At 46.6% G+C, this 12,047-nt stretch overlaps 3 protein-coding genes across 7 annotated transcripts; 2 read left to right on the forward strand and 1 right to left on the reverse strand.

The window, feature by feature from the left end:
* Positions 1-893: 893 nt before the first annotated feature.
* LOC120646579 (molybdopterin synthase catalytic subunit-like) lies at positions 894-1,920 on the forward strand. Its single transcript, XM_039923080.1, has one exon. The coding sequence runs from the start codon at positions 1,081-1,083 to the stop codon at positions 1,663-1,665; it is 585 nt and encodes a 194-aa protein (XP_039779014.1). The 5' UTR covers positions 894-1,080; the 3' UTR covers positions 1,666-1,920.
* Positions 1,921-2,517: 597 nt separating this feature from the next.
* On the forward strand, positions 2,518-3,535 carry LOC120646950 (AIG2-like protein D). Its single transcript, XM_039923543.1, has 4 exons — positions 2,518-2,778; positions 2,866-2,958; positions 3,093-3,176; positions 3,272-3,535. Exons 1-4 carry the CDS (start codon positions 2,566-2,568, stop codon positions 3,344-3,346), a joined length of 465 nt encoding a protein of 154 aa, XP_039779477.1. The 5' UTR covers positions 2,518-2,565; the 3' UTR covers positions 3,347-3,535.
* A 122-nt stretch (positions 3,536-3,657) lies between these two features.
* Positions 3,658-11,760, reverse strand: LOC120646702 (auxin response factor 5-like). 5 transcript variants are annotated; one of them, XM_039923308.1, is made up of 15 exons: positions 11,254-11,760; positions 10,930-11,063; positions 9,431-9,529; positions 9,290-9,346; positions 9,045-9,200; positions 8,856-8,940; positions 8,518-8,608; positions 8,279-8,443; positions 8,049-8,171; positions 7,822-7,897; positions 7,601-7,730; positions 5,656-7,484; positions 4,851-5,041; positions 4,319-4,532; positions 3,752-4,236 (listed from the first exon to the last, which is right to left on the reverse strand). In XM_039923308.1, the coding sequence occupies exons 1-14, from the start codon at positions 11,327-11,329 to the stop codon at positions 4,334-4,336; spliced, it is 3,411 nt and encodes a 1,136-aa protein (XP_039779242.1). In that variant the 5' UTR covers positions 11,330-11,760; the 3' UTR covers positions 3,752-4,236; positions 4,319-4,333. The 5 variants fall into 5 exon arrangements, 4 of the variants coding, with proteins under 4 accessions (XP_039779172.1, XP_039779317.1, XP_039779105.1 ...); XM_039923238.1 differs by having other exon boundaries at positions 3,658-4,532; XM_039923383.1 differs by having other exon boundaries at positions 3,658-4,532; positions 10,930-11,048; positions 11,254-11,623.
* Between the last annotated feature and the right edge of the window lie 287 nt (positions 11,761-12,047).

Consider the following 12,047-nt stretch of genomic DNA (forward strand, 5'->3'; position numbering starts at 1 on the left):
TTTCTTTTCCCGGTAATTAGCGGAAACGAAAAAAAACCGAAATTTCGGCGAAATTCCGCCGAAAAGTTAAACCCTGGTCCCCGCCCCCCTCCGCTATATTTAGCCGCCACATCTCCTCGACTCCTCCCGCCGCAATGCAGCAGCGCCGGCGGCGAAAGGGGCGGCGCGGGATCCCGATCCGCGGCCCTCCTTCCTCGGCGCGTGGCTCCTCGCTTGTCGTACCTGTGGCCGCCGGCGATCGCGATCGACGTGAGAGAACAGATCGGATCGAGACAGATAGCTGGGAACCGCCGCGAGAGGGCAGTGTTAGAATAAATCCTGAGCATGCCTTATCTTTTTTTCTGTTAGTTGGTTGCATCGTGCGCGCTCACCATGGGCTGGACGCGCACAACGCGCATGGCGCGCGCTCTTCACGGCACGTCCCAGGTCGTTGGGATGGCAGCGGTCAAGCACGAACGTGCCGTGGTTTTGTCGGCCTCTAATGGCCATGTAATCTTGCATGTACTTTCCATATATTAGTGAAATCAATCACCAGAAAAGCTGCCAGTTCTGCAGCACCAAAACTCTAAGTTGTCCACTGTGTTCGCGTGTGTTATCGTGTGGTCGCCCGGTCAATGGTTACATCACCTAACTGAAACGAGTGCAGACCACCGTTGCATCGCCACGGCGGCGGTGCCACCGTTGGAACTTGGAGACTTTCTCCTGCTCTGCTGCTGCTCCTAGTCCACCTCCCGTCCTCAGACAAGCTACTCAAGAAATTTTGATAAAAAGGCACTTATTCCTTTTTTTTATGATTAAAAGAGGTTCTTTTTCACGGAGACTCGAATTGGGGATCTTGCTCTGTATCTTGTATTTTTTGTATTGGTGGTTTGGTGCTCAGCCTACACGCGCCCTACCTCATTGCACTCGTAAGCAACCGGAGGGCAGACTCGTCATTGCGGCGGCAGTTCGTCCTCTGCCTCCTCCCATCCCCCACCCCCCCATTGACGGAACCTTATCTGCTCTGGAGTCTCCCTCGCCCGCTGCAGCTCCAATCCGTGCTCTGCCAAGTCAAAGAATCCAAAAAATCCCAGCTTTCCTATGGCCGCCGGCGATTTCCCACCTGCCGAGGAGGCAACGGCAGCGGCGGCCGCGAAGGAGGAGGAGGACCTGATCGAGATCGTGGAGGAAGGGTCCGGCCGGCTGGACATCGCCCGGTACGTGGACCACGTCCGGGACCTGTCGGCCGGCGCCATCGCCACGTTCGAGGGCACGACGCGGGACCACTTCGCGGGGCGGCGCGTGGTGGAGCTCCGGTACGAGGCGTACGCGGCGATGGCGCGGCGCCGCCTGGCGGGCATCCTGCGGGAGGCCCGGTCCCGGCACGCGCTTCGGCGGCTCGCCGTGGCGCACCGCCTGGGCCCTGTGCCCGCGGGGGAGGCGAGCGTGTTCGTGGCGGCCTCGGCCACGCACCGCGCCGACGCCATGGAGGCTTGCCGGTACGTGATAGACGAGCTCAAGGCGTCCGTGCCCATCTGGAAGAAGGAGGTGTACGACGACGGCGAGGTGTGGAAGGAGAACCGCGAGTTCTTGGACCGCCACTCCGGCGCCGCGGCTCCGGCTCCGGCTCCGGCGGCGAAGGCGGGCGGTTGCTGCGGCAGCAAGGTCAGGGTCCAGGAGGCCTGACTGATGGCAGACGCCGGGAGTGGATCTGCGAGATTCTCTGCTGTACTCGATCGATCTCCATGGACTTTTCGTTTCAATTTTTGCTCAGAGATACTACTGTATACCGAAAGGCAGATGCGTTTAAAGAACACGAGGCACAGGAAACTCCTGCTTGTATTGTGATGATGGAAACCCCATGAGGGAAAATAATGGAAACAGTAAGGATTTGGTATAAATGGATACTACTGAAGATTTGTTTGTGAGAAGACAACCAAACCAGCGCACAAATAAAAAAACATTTGCTCTCTCACCAATCCTTTTTCTGAAACTGGACAGGAGGAACCGAGGATCTGTTGTAACTGAATCTGAAACGGGTGGAAAGTGATTGATTTGCCTCGTCCAAGTTGATTTCAGTGGCAAGTCTTTGACATTGAGGGTCGCCCAAGAGTGCACGAAACTGAACGGAAAATAAATAAGGCAGTGTGCACGATGTATACTTGTACTCGGTCGAAGTACACCTGATCTTCTGGTTTGTTGGTTTATTTAAGAATAGACTGAAATTTGTTCTTTTCAAAAGAATAGACTGAAATTTAAATAAAATAATAAATTTACAAGAATGGGCGGCACAACAAATTGGCTGTAGTTTAGTGGTGAGAATTCCACGTTGTGGCCGTGGAGACCTGGGCTCGAATCCCAGCAGCCACAGAATTAAGTTTTTTTTCCCTTTTTATCGTCCCCATGATTTAGCAGCCACAGCACTCAGCCCAAGCCCAACCCAAACATGGGGATCATTCTTGCCGGCCCAAGCCCAACTCATACAGCGTTTCGGCCCAACGCAATGCCGCCGGCCTGGCCACCCACCTGGCCGCCGGCGTCCTCGTCCTGCTGCTGTTGCCGACACCTCCCATCAACCTCCTCCTCATGGCGGCGCCGCCTCCTCCCGCAGCCCCGGCCGCCGGGCAGCACAGCGTCTTCGTGTACGGCACGCTGATGGCGGAGGAGGTGGTGCGGGTCCTCCTGGGCCGCGCCCCGCCCTCCTCCCCCGCGCTCCTCCCCGGCCACCGCAGGTTCAGCCTCAGGGGCCGCGTCTACCCGGCCATCCTCCCCGTCCCCGACCACGCGGTGAGCGGAAAGGTCCGCCCCCCACTGAACCGCACGCCACCTGGCGCACCTGCCTCACGACCCGTCTGAATTTGTTGCCTCTGTCTGCGCTCCTTCCAGGTTTTCAGGGGGCTCACCGACAGGGAACTCCATGTGTTCGACTTGTTCGAGGACGAGGAGTATGTGAAGAAAACTGTTGAGGTCTCGCTGGCAGTGAGTGCACTGGAATCGTATCATGCAGTCTGATTTTGATTGCCCATGCTACCTCGCGTTGCTGTGAATCGTAGCTTGGATGGTTGATGGTTTCACCGATGGAAGAAAAAAGGGATCATTTGGTGGTTTTGCAGGATACGTCGGAGAAATCACTCGCCTACGCCTACATCTGGGGCAACGAGGGTGATCCTGACCTCTACGGCGAATGGGATTACGAGGTCTGACTCTGAATGCTAATGTATCCTGAAATGGTGTTCATGTTCATGATTCTATATGTTCTTGAACGGGTTTCATGTCTATTTGTGGTCTGTAGGAGTGGAGGAAGGTGCATTTGAAGGATTATCTTGAGATGACTCGGGAATTCATGGAGGAACTTGGGCAATTTTGAACAGATCTCCTCTGGTTTGTAAACAGGGTCCTTGCAAAAGTTACCATACGATATGTGTCATAGACTCGTAGCATAGCCTCTTTTGTTCATAGACTTGACCAGTGCTATTATACATTTCTTCTGTGTTTTTGGATTACAGAGATGTTACTTGAGCCATTTGGATGCGAACAAATTGACTCTTTTCTTCTACCTGTTTTTTGTTGTGCTATGATGATACGGTTTCTGCTTCCTAGAGGTTTACCCGTACGAATACAGCTCTATTAATCACCAACCCATTGGGAGGTGTCAGTACAAGGGCCCAAATGCCAGTGTGATAAAACGTGGTTATTGTATGACAAAATACACCTACAGATGGAGATGGATACGACATCCGATTGTTGTTTTGTCTGCCAGCCTTTCCCAAAGTAGAAAACAAGGAATTAAGACAGCAAGCATGTCATGTAAGTATACTCAAATGGGAAATTCATACGAGACATGCTCCTAATCACTAGTGCCTCAAAATCTTCATCGGCGTTTCTGAAATGAGACTGATTATGTTATATGGGGTTCAAGCAACCCAGCAGCAGTTCAGTACAAATGCTCTTCACCAAATACTTCATCTTCAGATCTGTTACCCCCTCAGTCTGAAGTTCAGATTTTGTCTAACCCTTTGTCTGGAGTCCGACACACCACAGCTCTAGGTAAGTTCCATTCTCTTGCCTGCATTGTTTTAACCGAGAAAGCTACACATATATCCAAAACATAACCTAATCTGAGGAGCATTTGCCCTCCCAGATATAAAAGCCTAGGCATCTACAGCATTCTGCTCGGCATAACTCTTCCAGGTCATAATTTTGTTCATGGCTAAACACTGCTGGCTTTTTTCAGCCATACTCCTCGTCTGTCCATTTCTGAATCGATAATTATGACAACCAATTCAATAACCAACATAGCAATGAAGACAGATACTGCAAGTCAACAATGCGAACATACTTGTTGATGATCAGGTCATTCAAATTGGTCATAGAAGCCAATGGAAGGGTTACTTGGGTTCTGGTCACAGCGAGGCCTCCAGGCGTTCCCACCATCTGAGCTGCTGCAAGCCTGGTTGGAGAGGACATTGTTGCCCAAATCACCATCTAAGCTCATCTGTTGCACTTCTTGAGGGGATAGGATTCTAATGCACTTCACACAGTTCACAAACTCCCTGTATAATGAACAACAGATTTTTATCACGATGATAACCAATGGAATCCTTCTTTCATTCATAAACAGTGCTGTCCACATTTTTATATATTTTTTTGGCTATATTAGTATATTAGTATCCTCCACTAACATTCCTAGACAGTATACATATATTATTATGTTCTTTTACAATATTCTTTTTCTTAACAAATTTTTGATAGTGTATCCAAATTTTGATATAAGCACAAGTAGAACGGTAAACTTACTCCCATGGGTCATCACCAAGAAGTAGGATGTCATCCAAATTTTGATATAAGCACAAGTAGAACGGTAAACTTACTCCCATGGGTCATCACCAAGAAGTAGGATGTCATCCTCATGATCCTTGTAGACTAGCTTCCAGCCTATTCTCTGTCGGTCCTCAAGTTGGCCCTCAATACCAAACATGCGGGCCAAAGCATGCTTCAATTCTTCATATCCAGAGTACCTACCAATGTCAATTGACCGACCTACAGCTCCACGTTTGTAGACCTACAAGATTTATGTTATTGTTACATTCAGAAGAATGAATGGCTGTAGCAAACAAAGCACATGCTCAAGAGTTTATGGCATTAGAGTATGCATAATCATAGGAGGTCCCAATTCCATGTCCTGTCCTTGAGAAGCTTTTAAACCTATATGTGGCCATCTCATCAACCATACATACAAGCATGCATGGACATCTCATTTGCATCACGATTTCAAAATTGCTACACAGCTAGCAGACTTCTCAATTTTTATAATAACACTGCACGATATACTAGCACAACTAAAATCATAGCACAACTAAAATCATAACAAGTTAACAACTGCATTCTTTTCTTTACAGAGGAACGCATGTATATTATATATTATTTAGTAATAGTCAGAATAAAATTGAACTTTCACCGCTCTGGCCTTAAATTCGTTAGATCTGAATTTTTGGAACATTTGGGAGGACCTACTTCACATAAATTGCCATATCTACTCCAACAGAAGTATATTGCCTTCTTCCATTATTGCGCCTCAATTTTCTATTGTCAATAATTAGTCAATAGACCAACGAAATTATGCTACTTGAATTTTATACTGTTGGCAAGTTGAGAATGTAAAGGAGAAGTGCAAACCTTGGTGAATGTCCGCATTCTCTGTGATGGAGGTGCAGGGGGCCAAGGATTTCTGTTCAACAGGGCACCATCGTTGATTGCAGAATCAATGGAATTAAAAGCTATATCAGAATGTCCAAATGACTGGGAAACCATGGAAGTTGAAATCTCTTGCTGAGCATCCTTTTGTATATGGTAATTGTTCTCAGCATCAGTTGACATATGAGTCTGACACTTCACAGGATTAAGTGCACTTACCAACAAGCCTTCTGTTTCCATAGGAAAGCCCAACGGACCATCATTGTTTATCCCAAAGAAGGCATTGTTAGTCGGATCCACATCTTGGATTTCCACATCTGGAAGTGCATCTTTGAACATTTGTTGCTGACTGAAGGTAGAAGTGGGGAAGCCTTGATGCAGAAGTCCATCTGTTTGGGTTGGCCATAATGAAGTTGCTGATGAAGCTGTTTCCAGGTTGTCTGTTGATGGTACATTGTTCAAAAGATTGTCAGGACCAGTCCCACCAGTGGGTGACTTTGAGGTGATCACATTCCCCTTCACATTATGGTTCAACTTTGACAAATCTTTGCCCATTATTGGAGCTGCTGTTACCGCTTCAACAGATGTTGGAATCGACATCAGAGCAGATGACTGAGGCACCTTCTCTATGTTAACTTTGCAATGCTCGTTCCTGCCAGTGGTGGGATGTGCCAAATGATTTCCATTAGCTGTAGAAGGTGATGTGGAGCAAGAAGGAATTTCCTCAATTAGTACAGATTGTGCAGCACCCAGAATAATCAACGGGCTTCCAGCTTTCCCAGCAACATTGGTTGACGAAATCGGTGCAAAAGCAACATCTGACACATCTGCAAGTGCAACTTGTTTCTGTGAAAGCTTCTGCTGTTGCTCTTGCTTCATTGGTGGTGGGGCCGGTGATGCTTGCAGTGAAACTTTGCTATCTTGCTGAGGCATGATTCGCTGTTGGGCAAGTGAACGAGAACCCGATAGCTGCTGAATGTCCGAAAGTAACTTATGCTGTTCCTGTATTAGTGGTAATTGTGAGAGTGTAACTGCTGGCTGTGATATGAGTGACTGCTGCTGTAGTTTCTGCAGCAGCTGCAACTGAAGTTCCTGATCAGACAGTTGAGCCTGCTGACCAGCCATATTCATGAGCTGGCCAGGCAACTTATGCAGCTGCTGCCGCTGCAGTTGCTGAAGTAAAAGCTGCTGTTGCTGCAGCAGTTGCAAATTCTGGTCCTGCTGTTTCTGAGAAGGAAGCAGCTGTTGGTTACTGGTCCCTTGCTGGTTCTTAGTTGGAGACGACTGTTGTGGTTGCTGCTGCTGCTGCATCTGATTTTGGACAATTACCTGGGCCTGGACAAGAGTGGCTTGAGCCTGGCTTAAAGGAATTGCTTGGCTAACAGGCTGCTGCTGCCTCTGCTGGTTGCCAGCTTCTTGTTTCTGTTCTTGATTGGATATGGCATCGAGTTGATTAAACAATAGCACTCCTTTGGACAGCTCATTGATAGGCTGCATTTGCTGAGGGAGCTTGGAAGCATTAAGCTGTGCACTGTTTTGTTGCAGAAGATGACTCTGCACATAGAGCTGCCTTGCAAGCTCAGTGGCACCAAGGTTTTGCATGGCAGGGTTACTTAGAGTATGCATGTACTCAGACTGTATACCTGTATTAGCTAATGTGGAGCTCTGCTGCCTGTTCATGTTCATCCATTGAACCAAGCTCAGACCAGGCATTGTGGTGTTTTGGGTCTGAGCGTCCTTTAAGCATATCTCCTCACCAAGCCAAGGCATTGTCCTCTTGAAAAGGTTTTCCATCTCTGATGACTCATCATCTGTCAATTCAAATATAAAAGTGAACCATGGAAACTATGGAAAGTGGTTACATATAGTGATATGCAGTTTGAATTGCCGATCTAATACTGAAAAATGAACCATAAGGCTTCTTTACCTAATTGCCTAGGGCGCTTTACACCAAAGAAAGGCTGGGGGCATATGAAGAAAGGAGCAGCAATTGGTTCAATCTCCCACATTGAAACTCTGTTCCGCCTTTCACCTGCTGCAGACTCATCCCAGCCAACCTTACAAATAACATTAGATCTGTGAATCAGATACAACATAAAAAGAACACAAACCAAGACTGGCACCAACGATGTGGCTCAGCAATCCAACCTGCAAGTTGCGCCACTGGGAGTTTTTCCATCGTACAGGATCTAGATCACTTATCCCAGTTATCGTACCCATGTACCTGCAAAACATTCAATAATTTAATTAGTAATATAATATACAATAGGCAACAAAAACATGGATATCATTCTTTGTGTTTGAATAGATATAAATTGATTGCTTGTCAATGACTTGCCACCTAGATCTTATATAGGTAAAAAGAGCCACTCTACCTTCTCATCCCTAATTCCTCAGTCTCGAACATCATCCGGAATCGCATCCCTAAAGATATCTGGTTACTGTACAATGCCTTCTGGTATTTCGCAAATGGGATAACAAATTCAGTAGGGCTAGCCCTGAAAGTTTATATTTGAGATAAATCAGTTTGATAGCTACTCAGTTACATAAAAAAGGTTATTTAGGGTTATCATGGTAGAAAAATCAGTGTAGAAACATTACTCACCTTGGGTTGTAAAATATGGTAAATGGGCTATTGTTGGCAGCAGCATGGGCCGCTGCAGCGAGCACTCCTATGTGCATGCTGTCACTTGAAAGTACTGAAGAAGATATATTAGTTGGTTGTCGGCTAGCCCGCCTGATTCCCAAAAGAATTTGCTGTCTTTCGTCCCTAAATCATCATACGATAAAATGTAAGATGACATTTACACTCCTAACTATGACAAGCTTTTGCATGGAACTTACCTAACAAAAATGACAGAATCACCAGTAAATAGTTTCTTGCCACCCACAAAAAAGCTCCAGCCAGTAGTTAGTAAATGCCGTTTGGGCTGACCTGATTATATCAAAGTACAAAATGATTAAGAGTATTCAAACTTGCATCTACAGTCTGAGGGTATCTAGTGTTATCAACAGAAACAGTATAGCTTTTTGCAGATCATCCAGGACATAAAAGAACAAGGTGCAAGGTCTTGAAACTTGCATGAAACTCCTTGCTTCAGGAGGGAAATACTTGCATAAAAATGCAAAGGTCCTACCGATACTACCATTTTGTAGCACAGAAAGTGGTATGTTTTCCCCACCTCGAAATATATGGCGAAATGTCCACACAGTGTCATGTATGTCTCTGGCTTGCAGTTCTTGAGCCGGAGGCTGCATATTGAAGTCCTATAGGGCAAGCAAGGAGAGTATAAAAATTATAACAGCACTGTGAAGTCGATAAAATGCAAATATTTACTTGTGGCAGTGCAAGATATTCGATGGCTGCATACCAGTGGAGGTAATATCTTCTCTGCCGCACGGCGAGGCACAGAGAAGCCTCCATGTGTACTTGTATCACTTGCAGTAAGTGTCTTGCAGAAGAACTCCATTTGTGGCCTTGCATGTTTTAGTGCAAGCTCAGATAGCTGTAAAGCCTCTTTTCCATACTAAACCAAAGTCAAAGCCATGGTTTTAGGCATTGGAACAAACAAAGGACCTTTTTTTTTTTGGGAAACCACAAATTCTAGATGCTCACTGTGTTCACTGGCTGAAGAGTCATCTGAGCATACACCTCATCAGTGTCTGGATCAGCCTGAGAATGAAAACAGGATGACTTTTGGACTTGGTGATTGTAAGCTACACATGTCAAAAGGACAGGCAAGGAACAGTAGATTACATGCAAAGTAACACTGTGAAGAAGACATATCAACTTCGAGGGAAGATTTGGGTAGCTTGGCACATGCGCATCAATATCCTTTTGCATAGAAGCTGCAACCTGAGTCAGAAGCATACTAAGTTCAAACATATACTTTCTTTTCTGAAGAAAGCAAAGAGTATTCGTATTGAATAAGCTTCAAGGGAACTTTTTTTCTTAGCCTCAACTTCTCAATGAATTAAGCAGCAAGTAAGTGGACCAATATTCAAGTGTTCATTACCATGTTACAATCAGTATGGCACATGAGCAAATATTTATCTTTGAGGCACGGCTATTCAAAATGTGCAAGTCTGGAGACTCACATCACTCATCAGTATACTGCAGTTTTTGCAATAGAAGATCATTTCATGATATGATTAAGAAAGTAGGGCCATTCAAACATGCTTCCCCTTTTGCAAACCCTTTCTGCAGTTTGACTAAAGAAGTGAAAAGTAGTCTGCAGAAAGAAAGGAGCACCACACGAGTAAACTTTTTCTTAGATATACTCTTTGTAAGTACTCTGATCTCTGCCATCATGTGAGACGCAACCAACTGTCATAAAAACAAAAGGATTTTATTTCCCATACTTTTTTTTTGAAATAGAAAAACTAATTTATGTTCTCATCTTTCTAAAAGGTAATATTGCAACACTATGCCTCCCCATAGTAGTTTTGGATTTAGAATTGAGTCTTTTTTGGTAACTAGAGCAATATATCATAATTCAAATCACAAAACAAATAATTCTCGAAACAAGTTATTCCAATGCCAAATTTTAGAAGGTGCAACAGAAATTAGTGTCCCAGTACCATAAATGCAAGCAGCCCACATGTACAGACGATGCTTCATGTACACCAAACTCCTTACAAGGAAATAGTACCCAGCACACCAAAACCAACAGAAGAAAGAAAAAAGTAGGCCCCCCAATATTTCGAACCACCTTGGTAATGAGCCTAATATTAGCAGGTTTATGCATTGGAACCTGGAAGGTATTAGCAACTAAAGTGAAATTTTCACACTTGTAGCGAACAATGAGAATCCTCTTATGAATGAAAAATTTTCACCAAAAAATCTCAACGCAGATTATAGGAACATACTATTCCAGTTAGCTTAGGAACAATTAGGTCCCATACTAATTAAACAATTTTTTTGAAACTAATTAAACAATTATTTTATTACTACACTAATAGTGACCTTATGCCCCTCTAACACTACAAAAAAAAACATTTTAGCAATAAACCTCAACACGAAGCAGTTGCTACCAAGAACTCCCGGGAAAACAGAAACTTTCACCTGAAAAACAGAAATAAAACTACAAATTTTGGACAAGAACCATAGAACACCAACAAGAAATCGATAGACCAATCGAAGATTTGACCAGAAAATCCCATAGAAGATGCCGAAGAATCACCAAATATTACAACACAGAGCATCCCGGTACAAGGAGAAGCTCGGACTGGGCATGACGGGGAGGACGCGCTCACCTGCTCGCTGTGGCCCTGCGGGAAGTAGACGACGAGGCTGCCCACCGGAGGCAGCGACACGAGCGGGCCCGCGCAGGCGTACCACAGGTCCGCGTTGATCGCCGGCGCCTTCCGCTCCCCTGCGCAGGCCGCCGCTGCGGCCGCCGTCAGCGACAGAACACCAGGGGAAAAAAAAAGGAACCAGCTTTCGGAACTCCGGCAGAACGCGCGCTCAAATGCAAACTACCAATTTGTAGGGCGCTCCGCTGGTCACCGCCGGCGACGCGCGCGGCGCTGCGCCGAAGCCGGCGACAGAAACGCGCAAGAGGAAGGTAAAGGAAGTACCTTCGGGTGGCGCCCCGCCGGCGGAGGCGGCCGTGGCCGCGGGGGCGACAGCGGAGCTTGCCGGGGACTGCTTCATGGTCGCGCGGCCACGCGGGAGCTTCACTGCTCCTCAAGCATGAGCAGGCAGAGGCGCCGCGCCGCGCCGCGTCGCTACCAGCAAGACGGCGCCGCCGCCGGCCGGCTTGGTCGTTCTTGGCAGAAACCTACTAGTACTACCTCGGGCGGCGGTGGTAGGTGCGCGGCGTGGCGGCGCCTCCCCGACAACGCGGGCAGCAGCACTCGAAGACCAAGGGTCGTCCCAGAGACAGAGAGAGAGGGGGGGCGGGGAGACCCGAGGCTGAGCTGCCTGGTCTGGTTGGTGCGTTGCCTCGGGAGTTAAAACGAAACGCTCCTTGTTTCTCTGTTTTGCCTCGTCTTCTTGCGATGAGAGAGAAGAGAGAGCTGCCTCGTCTCGTCTCAGCTCACTAGCTCAGGCCCAGCCGCCGAGCCGCGTCAGATTTTTCTCTTTCTATTTTCTCTGATCACAAGTATAAGTATAAGGGCGCGTTTAGTTACCAAACCAAAAAATTTTATTGTCAAATCAATAGTTTGATCAGATGTCGGGAGGAATTTTCGGACACTAATTAAAAAACTAATTGCAGAACTCACTTGGAAACCGCGAGACGAATCTTTTGATGCCTTTGACCGCATCATTAGCACAAGTGGGTTACTGTAGCACTTATGGCTAATCATGCACTAATTAGGCTCAAAAGATTCATATGTCGTGTACATCCAAACTATACAATTAGTTTTGT

This window comes from Panicum virgatum, chromosome 1K (assembly GCF_016808335.1).
Source record: "Panicum virgatum strain AP13 chromosome 1K, P.virgatum_v5, whole genome shotgun sequence".
Classification (NCBI taxonomy): domain Eukaryota; kingdom Viridiplantae; phylum Streptophyta; class Magnoliopsida; order Poales; family Poaceae; genus Panicum; species Panicum virgatum.

Bases quoted from the DNA above. Each gene is read 5' to 3' on its own strand.
- LOC120646579 (XM_039923080.1), top strand. From the start codon at position 1,081: ATGGCCGCCGGCGATTTCCCACCTGCCGAGGAGGCAACGGCAGCGGCG.
- LOC120646950 (XM_039923543.1), top strand. From the start codon at position 2,566: ATGGCGGCGCCGCCTCCTCCCGCAGCCCCGGCCGCCGGGCAGCACAGC. The intron at 2,779-2,865 runs GTCCGCCCCCCA...CGCTCCTTCCAG, and splicing joins ACCACGCGGTGAGCGGAAAG to GTTTTCAGGGGGCTCACCGA. The intron at 2,959-3,092 runs GTGAGTGCACTG...GTGGTTTTGCAG, and splicing joins CTGTTGAGGTCTCGCTGGCA to GATACGTCGGAGAAATCACT.
- LOC120646702 (XM_039923171.1), bottom strand. From the start codon at position 11,329: ATGAAGCAGTCCCCGGCAAGCTCCGCTGTCGCCCCCGCGGCCACGGCC. The intron at 9,201-9,289 runs GTGAGCATCTAG...ACTTTGGTTTAG, and splicing joins CTCTTCAGCCAGTGAACACA to TATGGAAAAGAGGCTTTACA. The intron at 8,444-8,517 runs GTAAGTTCCATG...ATGATGATTTAG, and splicing joins GATTCTGTCATTTTTGTTAG to GGACGAAAGACAGCAAATTC.